The sequence below is a fragment of the Typopeltis vanoorti genome, chromosome 19 (genome assembly GCF_054136105.1).
Source record: "Typopeltis vanoorti isolate ZY-2024b chromosome 19, IOZ_Tvanoo_1.0, whole genome shotgun sequence".
In the NCBI taxonomy this organism is placed as follows: Eukaryota; Metazoa; Arthropoda; class Arachnida; order Uropygi; family Thelyphonidae; genus Typopeltis; species Typopeltis vanoorti.
This window is the reverse complement of record NC_143567.1, coordinates 15,977,037-16,002,591: the sequence shown is the minus strand read 5'-3', so window position 1 is coordinate 16,002,591 and position 25,555 is coordinate 15,977,037. Positions and strand designations below refer to the sequence as shown.

General features: G+C 36.7%; 1 protein-coding gene across 1 annotated transcript in view; it reads left to right on the top strand.

Annotated features, from left to right (window-relative positions):
- Window positions 1-25,555, top strand: part of LOC150095877 (uncharacterized) — a 710,412-nt gene that overhangs the window by 189,712 nt on the left and 495,145 nt on the right. The window contains exons 17-18 of the mRNA XM_090409554.1: window positions 1,796-1,958; window positions 18,930-19,121. Coding sequence (XP_090265680.1) covers window positions 1,796-1,958; window positions 18,930-19,121 — 355 coding nt within the window. The remainder of the gene's footprint in view (window positions 1-1,795; window positions 1,959-18,929; window positions 19,122-25,555) is intronic.

The following is a 25,555-nucleotide window of genomic DNA, read 5'->3' as shown; positions in this document are numbered from 1 at the left end:
TATTTTTGATAGTTAATTGTGATATTTTTGTTTTTTATGTTTGACTGTTTGATATTTCTACAGATGTAAAGATATATTATGTATTATAAAAACAATATATATGAGATTGATATATGTACTATGGGAACAATGTTGCAGGAAAGAGCTGTTCTGGTCAACGCTCTCTTCCAAATTATCTAATCCAGTTTTTTTTTAGATTTATAAATATCATCACTTTGAAATCCTCATGAAATAAACTTTTATGAATTTACTTCTATTTATGCTTTTATAAACATTGTAAAAAAATTTTAAAATAACAAGCATGACATGATCACAGGATCATGAAAAAAAAAGTAAGGTTTTTTTGCATACAGAGTTGTGAATGATTGGAATGCCTTGCCTGAGAGTGTGGTGTCTGCAAAGAATTTGAGTGTGTTTAAGGCACAGTATGATGAGCTCTGTGTATGACAAAAGGACCTTCTCCTAGATTAATCTTTGACTCCATGGAGTCTTGGGATAATAATAATAATAATATTTGCAGTTAGAATAATTTTGTATTGATGATGCTAGATATATCATGTTTTAGAAATAGGTAGATAGAACAAATCATAGGTATTATTCTGGGAAATTCTCATGTTACTCCTCTAAAATAAACTATTATTTTAATGGCTAATATAGGAGTGCCCCTTTTTTTACAATGTCATTGGCTCTTTACCCTAAATTCTAGGGCATTACTGAAGTGTTCTAAAACTAATATATGAAAAATAAAAAAAGGAGAAATTTTGGACATACCTTTTTGGATGTTGTTTTCTGTCTCTTTATTCCGGCGATGTGCCTTCATATGCTGTTAAAGGAAGAGATTTTTTTTTTTTTTTTTTTCCCCGGGGTGTGTGTGTGGGGGGGGAGTGGGGGTAAAGTAATCAGGAAAATTATTTGAAACAACCCAGGTTTTTTGAAAAAATTTTCCCACATTACTTCCCCCCCCCCCCCAAAAAAAAAAAAACCTTTTCCTTTAACAGCTTAACAGCATATGAAGGCACATTGTCGAAATAAGGAGAGAAAAAACAACATTCAAAAAGGTATGTCCAAAATTTCTCCTATTTTTTATTCTTCATATATTAGTTTTATAACACCAGTAATGCCCTAGAATTTTGGGTAAAGAGCCAATGACATTGTAAAAAAAGGGGCACTCCTAAACAAAAGTAAGTTATATTAGCCATTAAAATAATAGAACAAATCATGTTCTATCTGCTGGATACCATGATAGTACTAGGGGATCTCTTTAGGATCAGAGCTAGATGACTGAGAAGGGACTTCCACATAGCCAATAAGGAATACAAAGAACCCAATGAATTTTTCTATCCAGGGTTCATTCTTCATCTTTTCATGATGTGCTTTGTTGTTAGGTATGCACTTGGAGATGCTGAACAAATTAGGATTGGCTTGTGGTTTGAGACTTAACCAACCAAATTGTATTCTGTATATTGGCTTAAGCCAACAGAAATGATGATACATTATAGAACAGTGTAGTATGTTATAAATATCTAGTAATTGACAGTCTCACATAAATCATTTGTGAATTTATTCTAGGGCTATTATTACAGTAATATCATTATTCTAATTTCAATATAAAATTATATAGAATAATAAAATTGCATAATTTGTCAATACTTGGTCATACCTTATTTATATATTTATTTATTTATTTATTTTTTATCTTAATACTCTGTTCTTGTAATTTTAAATTGTACACCTTCACAAACAATGTACTATTTGGTAAATATTATTACATGTGCAGTGTACCTTCAATTTTCAGCCACTGGAATTTCGTGTTACTTTAAATGGAGGTTCTGGCCTTGCAGTTATTAATCTTCAAGTTCCTTTGGAAGCCCGTTATATTCGTCTTGTTGTTATAGACTATGCAGTTGCGCCATGCATGCAGCTTGAACTAATGGGATGTTCTCGTCAGGACTGCTTAGGTATTTGACATTCAGTAGATTTTAGAAATTAATTTTTAAATTATGGTAATTAAGAAAAACGTGTGCATAAGTGTTTATTACAATGTAAACGTGCCAGTACATGGATATATTGAGTTCACTTACACTCAACAGAGAACTGATCTCTATTGAGTTCACTTGTTTTTCAATAATTTTTATATTAATAATGTGGAAGAAAAGATTTCTGATATTATTAACACAACCTCGTTCAAGTCAGAAGACTCATTGCAGGAAGCAAATGCTATTACACACAAAGCCCATTGAACCATGCTTTAAACTCATTCAATGTATCTGCATTCCCTACACTGTCAGGCAGTGCATTCCACTCACCAGCCATGCAAACAATCTGCTCTTTATGCTCAAACCTTCCTCAAACACAGAGAATACTGATGGTATGATTAATGCCGATGGTAGGGAGGTAACCAAATCAGTTGATATAGTGGAATTACTGAGCGAGCACTTTGCAAGAGTATATCATCCAGGTGGTGACATTGCAGGAATGAAGGAACCAACAGCTTATACGGGAATTGTGGTGAATGAAGTGGAGGTGAATAGTCTATTACAAAACCTCAATGTCAATACATCTGTGGGATTGGATGGTATACCAGCTCGTGTCATACATGAAGTGGCTAAAGACTTGTCAGTGCCCTTGACCATTTTGTTTAATTTGAGTCTCGAGTCTGGGTTAGTCCTGAGGGGGCGGAAAGAGGGGAAAATAGTTCCACTGCATAAAGGAGGTTCCAAGACTGATGCTGTAAATTACCGACCGATTGGCATATCAGGAATCGTTGTCAAGGTCTTGGAGAAAATAGTCAAGAGAAGAATACAGGAATGGATAGATGAAAATGGGATACTGTATGGGGGGACAGCATGGTTTTGTGAAGGTAGATCATGCCTCAGTAACTTGCTCACGTTTTATAACACAGTGACGGCTGAACTGGATAAGGGGTAATGAGTTTACAGTGATCCTACTGGACCTTGCCAAGGCCTTTGACAGGATACCACATGGAATTCTAATTAGTAAACTGCAGCATATGGGGATGAATATAGTGTTGGTGAGATGGATAGGAGGGTAGTTGATGGAGAGATATCAGAGAGTGGTTTATTCAGGAGTAGAGTCCAAAAGATGGCCTCTGACTAGTGGTCCACAGGGTTCTGTTCTTGGACCACTACTGTTTAATTTGTTCATTAATGATATAGGAAAGCAAACAAATGAACAGAGGAACTGTTCATTTGTTTGCTGATGATGCAAAGTTGGGTAGAGCAATAGTGAATGCACGGGATGTCAAAATTTTGCATAATGATTTGGATAGTTTGGAGGACTAGGCTAAGGAGAATGGATGTCAATTTAATGTGACAAAATGTAAGGTTATGCAATTTGGGGTGAAAAGATTAGCAGCAGTATACCACATTGGTGGAACTGTACTCCAGGAGATTGACGAGGCCAGGGATTTGGGAGTGTTGGTGGATAGGGAGTTGAAGTTTAGGGGGCACATTGCAAAAGTGGCTAAATCAGCTCATCAAATCACTTGGTTGCTGAAAAATACTTTGACGAGCAGAGACAAACAGGTTATTGTTCCTCTGTGTCGAGCCTTGATTAAGACCCTATCTAAACTACTGTGCCCAGATTTTTCGCCAGGGTTTCTTCTTGATGGGAAGGAGGTGGAGAGGATCCAGAGACGAGTAACCAAGATGATAGCAGGTCTATGGAATGAACCTTATGAGAACAGGTTGAAGATTTGTGGGTTGCAGAAATTGGTTGATAGGTGGAAAAGGAGCAATATGATTGACACATTCAAATTACTGAAAGGTTTCTATAAGATTAATTCCGAAGATATTTTTGAGAATAGGACTGGTGGTGGGAAGGACTAGGGGCCATCCATTGAAGCTGGGCAGAGTGTGGTTAGCAAGGGTGTTAGAGCTAAGTTTTTTACTTGGAGAGTGGTGAATGAGTAGAATAAGCTGCCAGAGTCTGTTGTGGATGAGTTGAAGGCGAAGTATGATAGATACTGTGTGAATGTTGAATAGTTGTTCTTAACATGATGTTGGAGCTTCCTTCAATGAGTCTAAGGACTCCTTGCAGTTGCCCATTCTAATAATAATAATAATAATAATAATAATAACTAAAACAGATATGGATATGTTACAGTTACATAATATTTTAAAAGTCATATCATGATGCACATACCTGATTATAGATTTTAATTCCTCAATCATACAGAAGAAAGTGATTTCACATTACTAAAATGTTATTTCTTAAAAAAAATTTCTAGTTAATATTTTGACCATTAGAAACTAAACAGTATCATCATGCTTGAGCCCCTTTCTTTTAAACCACTACAATAACGACTTCCACAAATTCAGAAATCACCTACTGATATTCACTTCAAAGGCAAGTTCTTCTCCATTCTAAATTCAAGTTAATTAACAGCTTTTCATGTTGCAGTCCATCAAAAGCTTTTGCAAAATCTAAGGTACATTTAAACCCTAGTTTAGAAAATCACATCCTCAGAAATCAGTAAAAGAGAGAAGTTCTCTTGATCTTGTTAAATGCCATTCTTCCTCCCAAACTGCAGAATTTTTAAATTGTTCAAATTTTCTGATTATGCAAGCTATATTTTACATAGAAGAAAAATAAACAGGTTACTAGATAGTACTGCAATTTTATGTAATTTATTTATTTATTATTATTAACATTTGACTTCCATGGAGTCAGAGACTCATTGTCTCTGACTCCATGGAAGTGGAGTCAGAGACAATGAGGGAATAGAACAAGATGGCATCTTGTTCTATTCCCTCCCTTGTTCTATGAAAAATCTCTTCCATGTCATCCTGATAACAACCCCTGACCAGCTTATATGTCTCAATCATATCACCCCTCTTCCTCCTGTTCACGAAGCTTTGCAGTTTACATTCTCTCAATCTGTCCTCGTACTCCACATTCAAAGAAGACTGACAATCTCTGTGAATCTTTTCTGGACCCTTTCCAGCATATCCTCATCACTATGGAAACGAAGCAACCAGATCTGTGCCAAATAATCCATATGAGGCCTGAACAATGCCTTATACAATGGCATCATATCTTCTTATTTCTGCATGTCAGGGTCCTCCTCATCATTGCCATTATCTGATGCCATGTCTTCACAATTGTGCAGTGTGACCCCTGAATTTCAGGTCCTTGTCCACCTCCACTCCCAGATCTTTCATCATCTCTACCTCCTTTAAAATTTCCCCACTAAGTGTATACCTTGCATTCCATCGTTGCTTACCAAATTTCAAAACCTTACACTTTGCAACATTGAACTGACAGTTCCACCTACCTGCACATTCATATAATTATTCAATCCATCTGCAAGGCCATAACATCTGTTTAACTGCATTCCTCTCCCCAATTTTGCATCATATGCAAACAGCTGCATATCACTAGTTAAACCCATCCCAATATCATTAACATGCAACAATGGTCCCAATACTGACCCCTGTGGTACACACGACTAATGTCCTTCCTCTTATGGGATACTGCATACCCAGACAACTTTCTGTTATCTATCTGACAGCCAGTCACTGATCCAGCTCAGAAGTCTGTTATCCAATCCCATCTGTTGCAATTTATTTAAGAACTAGTCATGCGGCAATCTATCAAAAGCTTTTGCAAAATCCAAGTACACCACTATATATGTATCTCCCCTATCCAAGGTATTTGCGACCTTGTTATCATAAGTAAGTTTGAAACATGATCTCCCCTTAACAAACCCATGTTGATAACCACAGAGAATACTGCTGTTATCAACTGATTTCTGTATCCTGCTTCTCGCCAATTTCTTCAGTACCTTCACCACAACTCGAGATATACAGATTGGCCTATAATTTGAAGCTACAGTCTTATCCCCAATTTTGATGCAGTGGAACAATTTTACCTTCCTTCCACTCCCTTGGTACCTGTGCTGTTATAAGACACTTATTAAACAATCATAGCAATGCTACTGCCAATTCCCTGGAACATCCCCTTAAGATGCATGGTCATATGTCATCAAATCCTTTTGCCTTATTGACATCAAAGTTATTTATTTCCTCAAATACCTCCTCACTCATAATTAAGCCATTCTCTCCTATGTCGTCTATACTTAAGTTCCTCATGATTCCACTCTGACCAGGATGTCAGAGTGGAATCATTTTTCTTCATATTTGCCATATATGAAAAAAAAAACTCTCTATGGTTTTTCTTTGCCTGATTTCTTAATTTCTGTTCATACTTTCCTTTTGTTGTCCTTACTGAGTAACTCTTCTAGGTTGTTCTTTATACTCTTCATTTAGACCATTATTCATCTTGCCACCTCCAAAGTTCTTTCTTTTTCCAGATTTCATGCTTAATTCCCCTCTCATTCATACATTTTACACCTACCTTATTCAGCACTTTGACCTTCAGAAGACATTCACAAATTGATGTTGTTATGTATTTCTTTGTCACTTCCCAAGCAGCATTTATTTCCTTACTGCTCAACTCCTCATTCCATTCTATAGCTCCAAGCTGTTACCTACATTTGTCATAATCACTAGCCTTGTACTTCCACATATATCTTTTCCTTACAGAAGTCTGCATATAGCTAGCCACAACCCAGGTGATCACTTCATGATCACTCTCACCACTAGAAGAAAGTGCAAAATCCCACTCACAATTACATGCTCTTATGAAATGATCAGATCCAAAACTCCTGAACCTCATGTGCCAACCTTTAGATCCTGCCTGAGATAGTTTTCTCTCAAGAACTCAAGAAAATCATTTTCCTTATTCCCACATGCTATCTCTTCATTTCTGTCTATACTGCCATAATTAAAATTGCTCATAATAATCTTCCTTCCTTCCTTCCTTCACTAACCTGAGTTGTTGTTTATACATTTCTTCATCACTTCCCTCTACATTACCTGGCTTATAGTAACATCCAAGTAAATATGTCTTCCTGTCAACCCCCACCTCACACTACACCATCTCATAATTATCTCCACTATTTCCCTCTTTCATGTCTACCTTATGTAAACATAATTCCCCTGCTGTCATCAGCAGCAGTACCCCCCCCCCCCTTATTGTTATTTCTATCCTCAGGAAAAACACTGTGCCCTTCCATTTCTATTCTCATTAGGATATCATCTTCATTCAACCACGTTTCACTTATTCCAAAGATTTTGGGGCAAATAAACTCAAAAAGTGAAACTATTTCATTTCCCTTGTTTCTGATACTCCTGGCATTTGAAAATAAACACAGTAGTTCACTTTTTTAGATCTATAACCAGTTCTACCCAAGCTACTTATTTGTTGTGATTTCCCCACACCTGTCCTTGCCCAGTCACCTTTATCACTACTTACCACATATATCTGCTCAGTCTCAACCACCCCACTCACATTCCAGTCCTTTCTATTTCTATTCTGATAATCCCCATACATATATTCACTACTACTTCCAACATCCATTCTCTCAGTGCCATATCTCCCTATCCACCCAGGCTCCCTTCTGTTTCCTTACCCCTCTTGCATTCCCATTCTCTCTTCATCTCTCACACTACTATTGTTTCCATTGCCAATCACTTCTGTCTCTTCAATACCACGCTCCTGATCTTTTACTTCACTTCTTACTTCTAATCTCTTGCTTGCATCACACACTTCACTTTCATCTAACAACAGTTTCTCCAGTTCATTTACTCTAGAGTCATTCAAATACAGTTCATCACATCTATATAATTCCGTTCTTCCTTCAAATACATGCCATACATCCTCACTGCACTCTCTTCTCTTCACACAGCTTTGCTAGCTTACTATTCAATTTTGGCTCTCTTTCTCAACTCATCTTTGTCATACCTTAGCAACACACTGACAGCCTTTCCCACTATACTGTTATCTTTCACTTTCCTCAATAATCTCCTGATATTTGCCCTTACATTCTCCTTATGTCCACTTAAATCATGCATCCCCACAACCATCATTAATTCTCTTGCTCATTTCCTTCTCATGTCCAAAGTATGACTTATCTTGCTCATTCTCCTTCCTGGATAACAGACTTTTTTAGGGACTTTCTCATTAACTAATTCTCTAATAATTGGATCTTCATACACTGCTATTCTTGAATCACTCATAACCTCTTTTAACCGTTTTTCTTTCATTCTATTCTTTTGCATCCACTAAAGATCTAATATCACTCCACATATTCCTCATTTCATTTTTCACAATTTTAGCTGTTTCATTAAATCTTGCATGCTGACAATTTTGTTCTCTATCACTCCCGTAGTCTCACCACCTCTCATTCTGCCATACCTTACTTCCATTTCCTCATTTTTACTTCCTTTCGCTTCCTTATCACTTACTTTTGCTTCTACATTCTTACATTCTTTCACTCTCTCAGTCTCACTTGCATTCATTCCATTTCTTTCATTTATTCTGTCTTTCGTTCCTTCTGTTTGTTTTGAATTCATTAACTCGCAGTCTAACAAAATACTGCACTTCCTACAAATCCTCACTTTCTCTCATCTTGTCTTTCAGTCTCTCCAGAAACGCCTCTCACATTTCTCCACACATACGTATTACACTCATGACATCAAACCATTCTTGATAAAGTCACGCTGTTAACATCACTTGATTTTTGCAGTACTTGCTTAGTTGCACCTGTTGATGTCCACATGGTTGACCTTGTGAGTACCACCAGTGCCATTCAAAAAAGGCAAGATTTTTGAATCTTTACTTATTAAGATCAATTAATAAAGTTAGTAACAATTCCCAAAGACCAAAAATTGCACAGACATACTAAGTTTCCAAATATAAATAATAATATGCTAAAATCCACGCAATATCACCAATTCTTTCTTCTTCTTCTTCTTCTGCAGCTTCTCCCACTTAAGTGGGGCTCACTGTTGATAATGAGTCTCCTCCACACCTTCCTGTCTTGGGCTGTCACCACATCCAACTTCTTAATCCTCAAGTCCTCTTCTACCAGCTCCCTCCATCTCTTCTTTGGCTGCCCACGCTTCCGCCTTCCTTGCACGTCAATTTGCATGATCCTTCTTCCCACATATTCGTCTTCCCTCCTCATCACATGACCAAACCATCTCAACCTTACCTCCTGTATTTTTGCTCCTAAGTTCGTAACTTTCACTGTTCCCCTGACATAGCCATTTCTCAGACGATCCTTTCTGGTCACACCGCACATCCACCTAAGCATTCTCGTCTCTGCTACTTCCATCCTGCTGATGTTATTTTCCTCAGGGCCACAGTTTCTATAGCATATGTCACAGCTGGCCTCACTACTGTCCTATATATTTTGCCTTTCAGATTGATTGGCACCCTCTTATCGCATAACACTCCGGCCATCTCCCTCCAGTTCTCCAACCTGCTTGTATCCTGCATCCCACTTCCTTCTCAGCTCCTCCATCTTCTTCCACTGTTGAATCTAAGTATCTAAAGTCTCTCATCTTCCTGATGACATTTCCTTCCAGCTCCAGATCTGTCTCCTGTCTGCTGCCCACTGTGCAACACATATACTCTGTCTTACTTCTGCTCAGTCTCATACCTCTCTCTTCCAGTACTTTTCTCCATCTTTCCAGTTTAGTTCCCACTTCTTCTCTTGAATCTGCACACAGCAAGATGTCATCTGCATACAACATTGTCCAAGGCGCATCTTCTCTCACCTCCTCTGTTACCACCTCCATCACAATATTAAACAGAAACGGACTTAGCTGACCCTTGATGCAAGCCAACTGTTACTTGAAAACTTTCTGTCTGTCCCAGGCAGGTCCGAACACTTGTCTTCACATTTCTGTACATTTCCCGCACCAACCTGACATATTTCTCCGAAACCTTCTTCTCCCTCAGACACCTCAAGACTTCTTGCCTTGGCTCTCTATCGTATGCTTTCTCCAGATCAATAAATGCCAGATGTAGCTCCCTTTGTTTCTTTCGATACTTTTCCATCATCTGCCGTAACCCAAAGATAGCATCTGTTGTTGATCTACCAGGCATGAAGCCAAATTGTTCCTTTGCAATCTCCACCTCCTTCCTCAATCTACCATCAAGAACCCTTTCTAGGATTTTCATTGTGTGGGAAATCAACTTTATTCCTCTGTAATTTTTACAGTCTTGTGCATCCCCTTTACCTTTGTAGATGGGGACAAGAGTACTCTCCCTCCATTCCTCGGGTATATTTTCCTGTTGGCAAACTTTCATGAACAAGTCCCACAGCAGGTCAATTCCCTCTTCCCCCTTCCATGCCTCCACTGGAATTATGTCAGGGCCCACCGATTTTCCATTCCTCATCCTCTTAATGGCCTCTGTCACTTCCACTCTACTGATGTTCTGCACCATCCCCTCAGAAGGCTGCCCATCTTCTCTGTGAGTCCTTGCATTTTCCTTATTCAAAAGTCCCTCAAAGTATATTTTCCATCTGTTTCTTATGTCCACATCCCTCCATAATACTCTTCCTTCAGCGTCTTTGATCTGCCTCACATGTAAGATGTCCTTTGCTGCTTTATTTCTACATTTCGCTAGTTGGTAAATTTTTCTCTGTCCTTCCTTTGTTTCTAATTCATCATACAGATCTTGATATGCCATGGCCTTCGCCTGTGCCACAACTCTCTTGGCTTCTTGCTTTCTCTCTCTCTCTTTGTACACCTCTCTGTCCTTTCCCACTCTTGACTCATCCCACTTCTGCTTTGCCTTCCTCTTAGCTGTCACTGCCACTTGTACATTATTATTATTCCACCACCAACCCTCCTTCTGCTCTCTAATCTTTCCAGATGTCTCACCAAGCACCTCGTTCCTTCTACCCACTTCCAGTACTTCACCCTTCATTCTGCCACACACTACAATTCCTACACCATTTCTTCCCTCGTTATTCGCTCCAGAGTAGAACAATTTATATCCATCTCCCAGTTCCTTTGCCTTTCCCCCCTTCCACCTTGTCTCCTGCACACATAAAATGTCCAACTTCCTCTTCCTCATCATATCTGCTACCTCTCTTCCCCTTCCAGTCATGCTTCCAACATTCAGTGTTCCCACTCGCAACATCCTCTCCACCTGCTGGGCTTGCTTCTTTAACCGTACCTGCCCTTGATGCGGTAGCCCTCATCCACTTCTCGCAGCTGTAGGGCAATGTGGCTACACGTCACTTAAGGGGTACACCCTAGCCCTTATATCATTTTCTCTTTGACTCATATCATAGTTTGAGCTGGCATTGAAGTTTTCCGACCGGATGCCCTTCCTGACATCAACCCTCGCATTTATCCAGGCTTGGGACCGGCACCTATTGAGGCTAGCTTGCATCCTTCGGTGGCTGCATAAGACGAAATGACTTAGCAAGATAGGAAAGACTCACCTCTAGCCCTCGAATACACTAATAGCATCAGGGGGAAGGAGCAAGAAGAGGTGAAAGAAGCAAAGAAAGAAGAGGAGGGACCAGTCTACAGAATAATATAACAGATGTGTATTACATGAAGTAAGGCGTGGTCCAGCATCTGGTACCTCGGGTTTGCCATGCCCGTACTCACTAAAGTGAGCCCTTGAGGTAACGCAATATCACCAATTATTATGCAAAATAGCACTTTTTGTACCAAGAAAATCTCAAGCACTCCAGGCAGGTGGTCAAGACTAGATAACTGTTAAGAGACTTACATAGATCTTGAAAAGAATATGAAAAACCGATTGGGTTACTCATCCAATGTCCACTCCTCTTTGTAAAATATTCATGTAATGCTGAACAGATGATGATAGGTTGGCAGTTTTTGGACATAGCTAACAAAATTTTATTATTGGCCTAAACCACACACACACACACACACACACACACACACACATACACACACACACACACACACGTACTTATATAGGCAAATTACAAGTGCAGTGCATATGTTATATTTCAGCGTGGGCCATTGGAGGAAGTGATTCCTTGGATGAGGGGAATAAGTTTTTTTAAATTTTGCAGGAGGTTTAACCTCCTGCAAAATTTAAAAACTTACTCAGCTCATCCACTGGCCCACCTTGGAGTATATCATATTCATTGCACCTGTAATTTTCCCAATATAGGTGAAACAGGATGCACAATTCCTATATGAAAAAAGAAACATAAACAGCATAATAACTATGGTAAATTTGGCCTTTCTGATCATGTCCTGAATACTCTATAGAATTGCTGGAAAGGCGCCTGTTGTTTACATCACACCAAAGCATGATATGAGCATAAATTTAAGGCCTGTGAAAATCTTAACCATACCTGTGGTCTAAAAATCCCAAGAATATCGCTAACACATATTCTACTCAGTTAATCTTTTGGTCTAAGAGTTACTTATAATTAGGATTGTAAGCATAGTCCTAATTATAAGTAACCCATACACAGGACTAATATACAATAGGTTGACCAACCAACCTCCTGTGTATGGACTCAACATAAAAAAAAAAGCAATCCAGGATCACAACTCTGATATAACATCTTGTTAAATTATGGATTAGGCCACTACTTTGCTGTATTGTATTAAAACTATCTATATGAATTTTGTTCTCTGATGTTATATAAAGAATATAGCTTTGATGTAGTTTTTTTTTTTTTTTCACTAGAGGTCAGAACAGTAGAATAATGATTGATCAAATCATTGTCACTTTCACTTACTGTCAGAAATGTAATGTAGCTTGTCTTTTACATATATATCTGTATACTCCAGATGATGATCTTAATATGAAGTTCGAAACATTGGGAAATTAAAGTAAATATTCCTAACACAGTTGTAGTCTCCATAATTTTGCTAAAATGAATGCTGATCACTGTGTAACACTAAAAGAAAGGTTTTTCTGGAAAAATAAAAATCATATCAAAATTTCCTGGCAATAAGTCAATCTGTCCTTAGAGAATACATAGAAAAATGTAAGAAAGGTACACTAGTTTTAACAGTAACTAAAAACATCATGGAAAGACTTTGGTAAGAGTATAGAAGATAAATATCATGAAAATGGCAAAATATTCTGGAGGTATTGAACAAAAAGCTACTAAAAGGAAAGAGTACTGTAAAAAGAATCAAAGATGACAAACAGAAGATAAAGAAATTCTTAATGTCTGGATTAATTACTTTGAGAGATTGATGAATGGGATAAGTATTGATGAAACCATGGTAGAAAATATTCAAGAAGAATCTGTAGAATTACATATTAGTATTCAGCTGGAAAAAGCCATCAGAAGCCAGAAATGCAAAATTTGAAGTAGAGGATATTCACCCAGAAATGTTCCCATATCAAAATATAAAAGTTTTATGGTGGCCACTCTACATAATTGGAAGGTCAAATTCCAGATGATTGAAGTAAAGCTCTTTTGTACTGATCTATAAAAATGAAAATAAAACTTAATTTGAGAATTGCAGAGGAATTTCATAGCAAGCATTCTGAGTGAGATTTATTTAAATATTTCGAATGAAAGGCTAAGAAAAATGGTGAAAAGAAAAACATCATGGAACATGCTGTGCTTTAGGCCAAATGGGTGTTGAAATGATCAAATTTTTACTTTTAGACAAATAGTCTTCTTCTCAAACCATGGCAGCAGACTCACAATTTTTCCTCTCTGAATTATTTATTTGCTTGTCCCAGCAATTCTTTTGTATCTTCTCACATAACACACCACACTTGTCACCTCCCAGATCATTAACCCTAACACATGATTTCATCACATCCTCCTCAAGTACTTCTCTTTATTGTGGAATCTCCTTACAGAACTCAATCCTTATCCTCCATCTTTTGCTCTTACATATTCTGCTTCCTCTTCCCTTGCATTTTCCCCTTATTTTGCTTCTCTACCATACCTCTTGCCAGGTATTTCTCCAATCATTCTATCTTATATTTTGTTCTGTGAAGGATTCCATATAAGCATGTTATCACTCTCTCACATTACCATCTAGTCATTCTCTTCATTTTACACCATTTTGTTCTTGCTATCGCTCATACCAGGTGTGGCGGTGAAATCACAACCAACCAGTCTCTGGGATAGGACTGGTTGTAGACCTAAAAATGAACTGCTGTGTTTGTTTACAAATGTCAAAAGTATCCGAAATAAGGGGGATGAAATGGTGTCAGTCATTGAGTTTATTTGCCCCCAAATCATTGGAATAAGTGAAAAGTGGTTGAATGAAGATGATATCCTAATGAGAATAGAAATGGTAGGGTATAGTGTTTTCCCAAGGATAGAAATGGGTGGGGCTTAAGCATGAAATCTGGAAGAATTATTATTATTATTATTATTACGGGTATCTCCATGGAGTCAGTAGACTCATCACTGGAGACTTAAACTATCAAAACAATATCTATCATATCTTTTCTTGAATTCATTTGCAGACAAAGAACTCACAACTGAGTCAGGCAATGCATTCCACTCATTCACAACCCTCCAAGCAAAAAATCTAGTTCTCACATCCTTGTTAACCACACTTTTCCTTATTTTCCAGGGATGACCTCTTGTTCTTCCATCACTATCACACAGCTGAAATATTTCCCTTGCATCAGTTTTATAAAAACCTTTTAGTAATTTAAATGTTTCTACATATCACCTCTTCTCTGCCTATCAACCAACTTCTGCAATCCACAAGTTCTCAATCTATCAACGTATGCAGCATTTTTTACATCACTCACCAACTTAGTCACTCTCCTCTTAACCCTCTCCACAACCTCCTCATCTCCAAACAATCCAGGTAACCAGACTTGAACACAGTAATCCAGATGTGGAAGTATCAGTCCCTTATAAAGGGGAATAATAACCTCTTTATCTCTGGATATTAGTGTGTTCTTCAATAACCAAGTAATCCTATGTGCAATCTTGGACACCTTAGCAATGTGCCCTCTGAACTTCATCTCCCTATCCACCAACACCAGCAAGTCCCTTAGCCTCATCAATCTCTTGGAGTACTGTTCCATCAATGTGGTAAAAGCTGGTAATCTTTTAATCCCAAAATGCATGACTTTACACTTTTCCACATTGAACTGACATCCATTACCTTGCCCATTTTGCCATCTTATTTAAATCATCCTGCAAACTCTCAACATCAGCTTGATTTTGTTGGCCTGGTTGGCTGAGTGGGTAGCGTATCTGCTCTCCAGCCAAAAGGCTGCGGGTTTGAATCCCGCCGTGGGCATGGGTGTTTGTGATTGTCTGGGAAAATACAAGTGGTGGTGGACAGTAGATGCCATTGGCATAGATGATGTGGTTGGTGGTTGTGGTGGAGATGTGGAGTTGTAAAGTAGGTTGCCCTCCCTCGATGAGTCTTGAACTCCCTGGAGATGTAAAATAATTTTTTATTGTGCTACCCAACTTTGCATCATCAGCAAACAACTGAATATCTCCCTTCAAACTTTCCTATATCATTTATGTACAAATTAAACAGTAACGGCCCAAGCACAGAGTCCTGAGGCACACCACTGGAGAAGAAGAAGGTATTTGGAAGCAGTACAAGATGAATAATGGTAATAATTGGTTTCATGAAGGGTATAGAGAACAGGCCGGGAGAGTGACTTGGTTAGGAAGGAAAACAACAGTGCAGTATGAGCAGAAATTGGCAAATCAGGCAAAGAGAAACGCTAGAAAGTTTTTTAGATATGCAGCATGTAGAAGGAAGAATGAATATGGTAAGATTATGTTACTGGATGAAAATGGTATTCAGTGATCAGTTTATGAAGGTGTTTCATCCTGATCAGGATGGAATCATGAGAAACTTAATTGTAGAGGACATAGACGAGTATGGCTTAATTATGAGTGAGGAGGACTTATTTGAGGAAATAAATAACTTTGATGTCAATAAGGTGATAGGATTTGATGACATATCACGAAACGTCGTAAGGAAATGTTGTAGTAGCATTGGCATGCTTGTTTAATAAGCGTCTTACAGCAGCACAGGTACAAGAGAGTGGGAAGGAAGGTAAAATTGGTCCACTGCATCAAAATTGGTGATAAGACTGTGGCTTCAAATTATGGACCAATTTGTATATCTGTAGTTGTGGTGAAGGTGCTGGAGAGATTGGTGGGAAGTAGGATGCAGAAATGGGTTGATAACAGCAGTATTCTGTGTGGTTGTCAGCATGGGTTTGTTAAAGGAAGATCATGTTTCACTAACTTACTTATGTACTATAACAAGGTGACAAATACCTTGGACAGTGGAGATACACATACAATGGTGTACTTGGATTTTGCAAAACCTTTTTGATAGGCTCCCACACGACACACTATTAAATAAATCGAAACAGATGGGATTGTATAATAGTCTTTTGAGCTGGATATCAGTGATTGGCTGTCAGATAGGTATCAAAGTTGTATATGGGGGTGCAGTATTCTGTAAGAGGGAAGGTCACTAGTGGTGTACTACAGGGATCAGTTTTATGACAATTGTTGTTTGATTTGTATATTAATGATATAGGGATCAGTTTGACTAGTGCTATGCAGCTGTTTGCAGATGATGCAAAATTGGGGAGAGGAATGCAGTCAAACAGATGTTATTGCCTTGCAGGAGGACTTGAATAGATTGCATGAATAGGCAGGTATGTGGAACTGTCAGTTCAATGTTGCAGTTGGTAAGTAACGATGAAATGCAAACTATGCACTTGGGAAAACTTTAAAGGAGGTAGAGGTGATGAAAGGACAAGGACCTGAAATTCAGGGGTCACATTGCACAAATTGTGAAGACACCACATCGGATAATGGCAATAATGAGGAGGACCCTGACATGCAGAAATAAGGAGATTATGATGCCATTGTATAAGGCCTTGATCAGGCCTCATATGGATTATTTGGCACAGATCTGGTTGCTTCGTTTTCATAGTGATGAGGATATGCTGGAAAGGATCCAGAGAAGATTCACAGAGGTTGTCAGTCTTCTTTGAATGTGGAGTACGAGGACAGATTGAGAGAATGTAAACTGCAAAGCTTCATGAACAGGAGGAAGAGGGGTGATATAATTGAGACATATAAGCTGGTCAGGGGTTGTTATCAGGTTGACATGGAAGAGATTTTTCATAGAACAAGACTCCATCCCTGGAAATTGTATAAGTAGTATGTGAGCAGGCAAGTGAGGAGAAGGTTCTTCACATGGAGAATGGTTTGTGAGTGGAATGCATTGCCTCAGTGAGTTGTGTATGTAGACACACTGAAGTTTAAAGCACAGTTGGATGAGCTTTGTACATGCTAGCGTGTACTTTCCACAATGAGTCTCTGACTCCATGGAAGTCAAATGTTAATAATAATAAATAAATAAATTACATAAAATTGCAGTACCATCTAGTAACCTGTTTATTTTTCTTCTATGAAAAATATAGCTTGCATAATCAGAAATTTTGAACAATTTAAAAATTCTGGAGTTTGGGAGGAAGAGTGGCATTTAAGAAGATCAAGAGAATCTTCTCTCTTTTACTGATTTTTGAGGATTTACTCTAGGTTTTAAATATACCTTAGATCTTGCAAAAGCTTTTGATGGACTGCCACATGACAGCTTTTAAATAAATTGAAATAGTGCTGGCAGAAAAGGACCTGAAATTCATTGCACAAGTTTTGAAGATATCACATCGGATAATGGCATCGATAAGGAGGACCCTGACATTCAAAAATAATGCCATCGTGGTTATGATTCCATTGTATAAGGCCTTATATGGATTATTGTGCACAGATCTGGTTGCTGGGTTTTCATAGTGATGAGGATGCACTGGAAAGGGTACAGAGAAATTTCACAGAGGTTGTCAGTGGTATTTGAATGTGGAGTACGACAATAGATTGTGTGAGTGTAAGTTGCAATTGTTCGTGAATAAGAGGAACGGTGAGGGATATGATTGAGACATATAAGCATATAGTCATGGGTTGTTATCAGGTTGACATGGAAGAGATATTTCATAAAATGGGAGAAGAGAGTAGAAGAGGCCATCATTGGAAACTGTATAAAGAAGGTGAGCAGAGGAGTGAGGAGAAGGTTCTTTACATCAAGAGTGGTTGATGAGTGGAATGCATTGCCTGAGTGTGTTGTGAATGTAGGCACATTGATAATAATAATAGTAATAATACCACATTACACCTACAACAACTCCAACCTCACTGATAGTCACCTTCAAAATTTCTTGTCCTTCATCATTGAACTCTCTGCTGTTGTACTTCTTACTTGACCATTCCTCTGGCACTGACTTTCAAAACACTTTTGATGTGTGCACTCACCAGTATTACTCTCTTTCTACAAATCTTTTATCCTACAAAGTGAATACATTTTATGCACACTGCATCAAACAAAATCACATTGATCATTGTTCTTTGCATTGGTTGTATAATGTACAATACTGTATACATAATAAAAGTAACAGCTGTTTGAACTACACAAACTCTTGTAAGCAAACAAATGGACATATTAAAATTAGTAATCTAGAAAAAATGAATCAAATATTACCAATTTTCAAAAACAGTTTATCATTTCAGCTACTAAAATCACACCTTCTAATTAATACATCCTATACTAGGTAGTCATCAAAAGTAATTGGATGAAAATGAAAAGATTGATTTTATCAAAGTCCATTGATTAATGTTCAGTACTTATTTGTACATTTATTTGCACAATTAGCTCCATGATAATTTTGAAGAGCCAATATGTTATTTCCATTTCTCAGTACATGAAGAATTAGCAATATGGAAATTTGGAAGAAATTGACCAAACAGAGTTTACTAGCACATCTAGCATCTGGTATTATATACATAATATTGTGATTTTTTTTTTTTTTCATATAATCAAATAGAAAATGGTAGGAAACTTTTTACATATACTAACTCATCATTTATATGATCAAACTAAAATGTGTGATGTAGATTTTCTATTAATTATATTACTAAAGATTTGATATATAATCACTTTCTTTGTACATATTGATATTTTAAGTTTTAAATTAAAATAAATTTAAATACATAAATTATTTTTCTTTCTTAGATATTAATGAGTGCCTTGAGAGAAATGGTGGCTGTGATCAACGCTGCATCAATAATCCTGGTAGTTTTAACTGTCTGTGTAATGTTGGATTTGAACTTTTTACCAGTAATGGTACCAGTGAATTTTTAATTTCACCCAGTGAAACAGGCCTCAAAGATGGTGATGTCTACAGGATAAATAAAACGTGTGTGCGTAAGTAATACCTTTATTTGTTTTGATTGTTTTCTTTTCTTATTTATTATTATGCTTATGTGATAATTAATTATATGCTAATTTGATCAATAAGAAAATGGTTGAAACCTTCTTAATATTCTTACTATTATTAGAATCAATTTCTTTATTATTCTAAAAATACCTTGTGTTGTCAAATACTAATTATTCCTTACTTTTTTTTTTCAAATATTAATAATCACTTCTTATGTAGAAGTGAAGCTAACTAAAATAACACATGATATGTAATGTAATACAAGAAAAATCCATGACTTTGTGAATAAAAGATTTTTAAAATTACATTTTCCCCACTTCTGAATAATGCTGATATATAGCAGTCAATGATAACATTACATTTCACAAAAAATTATTACTTTTTTGTGAAACTGACCCAGATTTACTTCTTGTTATATGAGGGTGGTCTGAAAACTTCTCGGCCTCGACCATAGATGGCAACACTATCGGCAAGATTTTTTTTTCTAAGTTGGTACATCTGTCCTAAGCATCCATGTGAAATTGCAAGTCATTCTATCAAGTAGTTTGTTTTATACAGCTGTCTGAAGCAAAAGTGTTGTCTGTATCCCTTGAAATGGATAAAATTGGGTATTGTGCGGTTATACAATTCTTTGTAAAAGAAGGTTTAATGGCAAAAGAAATTCATTCGAAGTTCATCAAAGTTTATGGGCACTCTTCTCCTTCGTTTTTGACAATTAAGAAATGGGCTGCCAAGTCTAAACATGGCCATACCAGCCTTGAAGATGATCCACTTGACGGACATCCAAAAAGTAACAACAACACCAGAAATCATTGATCAAGTGCACAATATGGTATTGGATGACTGTCGAGTCAAAGTGCGTGAAATTGCTGAGACAATAGGCATTTCAAAAGAACGTGTAGGATATATTTTGCATGAAGAATTGCATATGAAAAAGCTTTGCGCAAGATGGGTGCCACGCTTGCTTGCAGAAGATAAAAAAACGCACTCTCATGAAAATCTCTGAACAGTGCTTGGAGCGATTTAACAAGAATAAAACTGATTTTGTGTATTGATTTATTACTTTGGATGAGACTTGGATTCACCACTACACACCAGAATCCAAACAGCAGTCAAAACAGTGGACAGAAGCCAGTTGTTCATTACCAAAGAAGACAAAATCAGTTCCATCAGCAGGAAAGGTCATGGCATCAATGTTTTGGGATGCTAAAGGCATTTTGTTGATTAATTATCTTGAAAAGGGTACAACAATAACTGGAGAATATTATTCCGATCTTTCAACCAGACTAGACGAAAAAATTTGTGAAAAAAGACCCGGTTTGCAAAAGAAAAAAATCATCTTTCATCAGGACAATGCACCTACCCACAAAAGTATTTTGGAAATGGGAAAATTAAGGGAACTGCACTAATTGTTGAAACATCCACCCTATTCTCCAGATTTTGCTTCCTCTGAATTCTATCTCTTCCCAAAACTAAATAAAACTCTTCCTTGCTGGTCAGCATTTTTCTTCGAATCAAGAAGTGATTGCAGCAGGGATATTTTGCAGATCTTACTGAGAACCACTACAGGGATGGGATAATGGTGGTGGAGCATTGCTGGAATAAATGTATTAGTTTTAAGGGAGATTATGTTGAAAAATAAAAATAATTTTGAAATTATAAATTTTAGCAGACGTGATTATTAAGTGAGAAATAAAAGGCTTCAGAAATGTATCGGTGGCAATGGATGCAATTTCCCTACAAGCCAATATTAGCTACAGTTCACTTATATCAAATTCAGCCTTCTAGGAGGGGTGGGGGTGGGGGGGGAACAACTGTCTATTCCATCGAACAGTGATATTTTAAGAAACAATATTGGAATTGTTTTAGAATGTATGTGCTTCTAATACTTTCATTCAGGTGACTAATTATATATTATGTAAGACATTTGTGTGTCACACCAGATTTTCTTTACCTCCCATTGTTCTGTCTGTATAAACAACTAAGGCATCTTGTCAAAATCTTGCTTCTAATTCATTTCTTAACTGCAACTGCATTTGTAGGAAATAAACAATGTGCACAGCACTTTGCTTTTGTAGACTACCAAGCTGGTGATAAAAGTTTTATTCCTATGCTGGCAGCCATTGCATTATGCTGTGGTTTTTTTATGAGGTCACAGCGGTACACATGCTGCTATGACCAACTTTAAAGTCGTTTAATTAATGTTTAATATTCCCAGTGGCTTAATCTGAATATATATATTCAAATTATTTATCTGTATTGCAGTTTTTGCTTTCTTGAAAATTATTCTTTTATTCTTGATTAGGTTACTTTTAAGTCAGATTAGTTTAGAAAGAAAAATTATTTCTTCATTGTTTAAAACAAAAAAAAAATCAAGAATGAGATTTTGTTCCACTGCATTGAATTAAAAAGAAAGAAATCAAATATTTTGCAGTAAGGTATGTTAAATCTTGGTCTATGTCATTTGTGACACAAATTTTAAAACTTTAAGCTGTATTCCCAACAATGTAAGAACACTTTGCCATTGGAGCATTTGCCAAGAGTGGTAAAAGCCAAGATACGCTGCTGTGTATTCCACACTCATATAATCTAATTTAGTGACTATAGAAATGATTCAGAAAGAGCATAATGTCATCAGCACTTTGTGTTGTCATTAATGGCTGAAGAGAATGGAAAGTGGGGTAGAGTGGTTGACAGTTTGCTGGCTTAAACTTTTCAGTTGGTAAACTGAAGTTGGAAATGCAAAAAGCCATTCATTACATAAAAATCAAGAAAAAAAATTTTGCCTACAAATTTTGATTAAATTCATTTCAATAAATGCTGTTTTGAAACCATTGTGTTTTTCATGTATATTTAACGTAATTATTTTTTGTTCAATCATTTGAAAATATCACTAAAAATTTCTGCATTATTTTCAGGAAAATGGAAGAACCTGAATAACATACCTTGTTCATTGCACTGGTTGGAAAAATCTCATCTCATCTCATCTTCCTTTTACCCTCTTTTACTTTGTGGTGTCGAGGGTTTATATTTGAACGGACCTCAAACCGTTCACAGGATAAGGTGGTCAGCCCTACGCTCCAGTGTATCCTATGTCCATAGTGTTGAGTTCTCAAGGCCGGTTTGCCTGCTTTGTGGGATGAAAAATCAGGATAAACTGAGAAAAAATCCTACTGTCCACTCCCAAGACCAGCTAACTTGGCTATGGCTGAGGAAGATCCTTCAGCTCCTCATGTCACTGATGGGAATCGAACCTAGGACACTCCTTCCCCAGGCATATGGTTGTGAAGTGCACAGCCACTAGGCTAACCGTTCTGACAAAAATCTCATCTCATCTCATCTTCCTTTTACCCTCTTTTACCTTGCAGTATCAAGGGTTTATATTAATAATCGGACCTCAAATCATTCACAGGATAAGGTGGTCAGGCCTACGCCCCAGTGTATCCTATGTCCATAATGTTGAGTTCTCAAGGCCAGTTTGCCTGCTTTGCAGGATGAAAAACCTCAGGATAAACTGGGGAAAAAAACCTACTTTTGAAAAATACATAATAATAAAAGATGGCAAATATTGCCAGTGCTGAATAAATGTATTGCTAAGATTTATTATTAATATTATAATGTTGTCTCCATGGAGTCAGAAGACTCATTGCAGGAGACCCTACATTGACACACTAACCAGTATTCACACAATATCTATCATACTTATCCGTAAACTCATTCACAGATGAGGCAATCAGAACCACATCTGGCAATGAATTCCACACATTCACTGCCCTACAAGCAAAAAATCTAGTCCTAACATCCTTGTTAAACACATTATCTTGTATTTCAAAATAGTTATAATTGTTTTATTTTCATAATTCAAATTTTATCCTCTTGTGAACAGCGAAACAAATAAAATGTGAAGTAGAGAACGCATTTTTGAAAATTATGGAGACAACTACCATGTTTGAATAAAAACTTTAGTTTAATATAACTAAAATCTACATTCGACATTTTGACCTTTATGTCAAGGTCATCTTCTGGAGCATACAACTATACACAGAAAACAAGCTACACTACAATCAAACCGGTTTGTTAAAGACACTGACCAACCACTACAACAATTGTTGGCCTGACCTCTGATGAAAAAAATAAAATAAAATAAAATAAAAAAATTATACATCAATGCTAGAGTCCTAGAGAAGGAGTAGCCATAGTATTCGACACAAAATATGAGGCTAATCTTCTTGAATGGCAGTCAGTCTCAAGTAGAGTAATGTGGGCAAATATGAGAATGGGGAACTGGACAATGAGACTTATTTGTGCCTATGGTCCCAAAGAAGGTTCTACTAAGGTAGAATTGGAGGAATTTTTTGACGCTTTAGAAAAAGCAACTGACACAATGAAAAAGGAAAAGTTGGTCCTTATTGGGGATCTAAATAGCAGAGTAGGAAATGATTGTGAGACATACAAAAATATTTTGGGAAAATTTGGAGAAAAGAGCAAAGCTAATAATAATGGCAAATATCTGTTGAATTTCTGCTCAGGACATGGACTGGATATTACTAACACCATGTTCCAACATAAAAATGTGCACAAATTCACATGGAGAAAAGAGGCTAGGAATAAGAAAAGTCTCATTGACTATGTTATTGTTGATAGTGATGTTTTCTCCCTGGTGCAGGACACCAGAGTGTACAGAGGATTTGAAATTGGAAGTGATCACTATTTAGTCTTGAGCAGGATAAAATTGAATTTCATATTGAAAAGAATGACATGTAAGAAAGTTTTAAAGCGAATAAAAGTTGAGCAGCTCTCAGATGTGAACTGTAGATTAAAATACAGAAAGATTATTGAAAAGAAAATGAAAGAGTTTGAGAACAGAAATCAAACCTTGGAGATTCAGTGGCAAACTCTGAAGAAAACATTGATTGATTCTGCCAGAGAGGCATGTGGTGAGGTTGTGTGCAAGGATAAAAAAAATCAGAACTCCCTGGTGGACACAGGAAGTTAAAGAGGCAGTGAAGGAAAAGAAGAAAGCATATCAAAAGTTCCTGGCAAATAAGTCAGCTTTTACTCTTACAGAATACAGAGACAAATGTAAGAAAGCTAAACACTGTGTAAAACTAGCTAAACAAAAGTCATGGGAGGACTTTGGCAAGAATATAGAAAATAAATATCAAGAAGGTGGCAAAATATTCTGGAGGTTGTTGAAGAAGGTTAGGAATGGAGGAAAGAGTGCTCTAAAAGGAGTTAGAGATGATAAAGGTGACATGAAAACAGGAGAAAAAGATATCCTTGAAAGCGGTGTGTTAATGGTATCAGCAGCAATGAGTAAAGAAGATTCCTGCACCAGGTTGATTAATTAGAGAAAAAGCAAAATACTTCCATGAGAAAATGAATGTGCATTCAAAGTGCTTGTATAATGAGGGATGGTTGTAGTTTATGTAGCATCATAGATTCAGGTGCAGAGTCATTTGTGGAGAGAAGTAATCATCAAATTTCAAAGCTGCAGAAGACTGTAAAAGCTTTCCAAGAAATTGTTCATAATTACAATTTCTTCATATTATGAACAATTCAGGTGAGATCAGCTTGTTTTGGCAGATGTTGCCCACAGTTGTGCATGGCAGTGAACATGACTCATCAGCCAGATATAAACAAAGTACTTCACATGGAGAGAGAAAACTGCAAATAATTGCTTAACTCTAAGACATTGAAGCTGGTAGCAGTATTTTAGCACTGGATTATTGAGGTCTCATCAAAGTGAGAAACAGATCAGGAAGATACCAAGTTGAAATTAATGCAAAAATCACATATTTCTCATATAGAAGTATTAAATATTATATCAACTTATTATAAATCCCTCTAGATCAAAAATAGATGTAGACAGTTTTTTCATTTGATTACAAAGTAAATTTTACTTCCCAAAAATTGTATTCTTGTTTAATCGTTTATCCACGTGTAAGCAAACTAAGTTGGTTTACACTTGAATAAAGTTTGATGAGTTAAATTTGAACTCATCAAATTAATTGATGAGTTATATTGGATAAAGGATTAAAGAAGAATACTATTTCTTGGCAAGTAACCACCAGCCACCAGTTTCCTCATCATCTATTTCAGTTTAAATTGCAAAGTTAATTTTTATAAAGTATACTGCTTTCTATATGCATTTCATTAATGTCCTCTAAAAAAAAAATGTGAATTAGTTTTACTCAGATTTTCAGAATTGAATGCTTGATTATCATGCACTTCTTCTCCAATAAATACATGAACCATTAAAAAAAAAAAACACTTTTACATGACACAAATAGAACTTTGTACTTTTGTTTTATTTATAGGCCTCATCATACAAGATTATGACTTTAATGATGTGACTTTAAATTTTTCAGGAAATGACAACATATACTAAAATATTAATTAAAAAACTTTAATCAATACC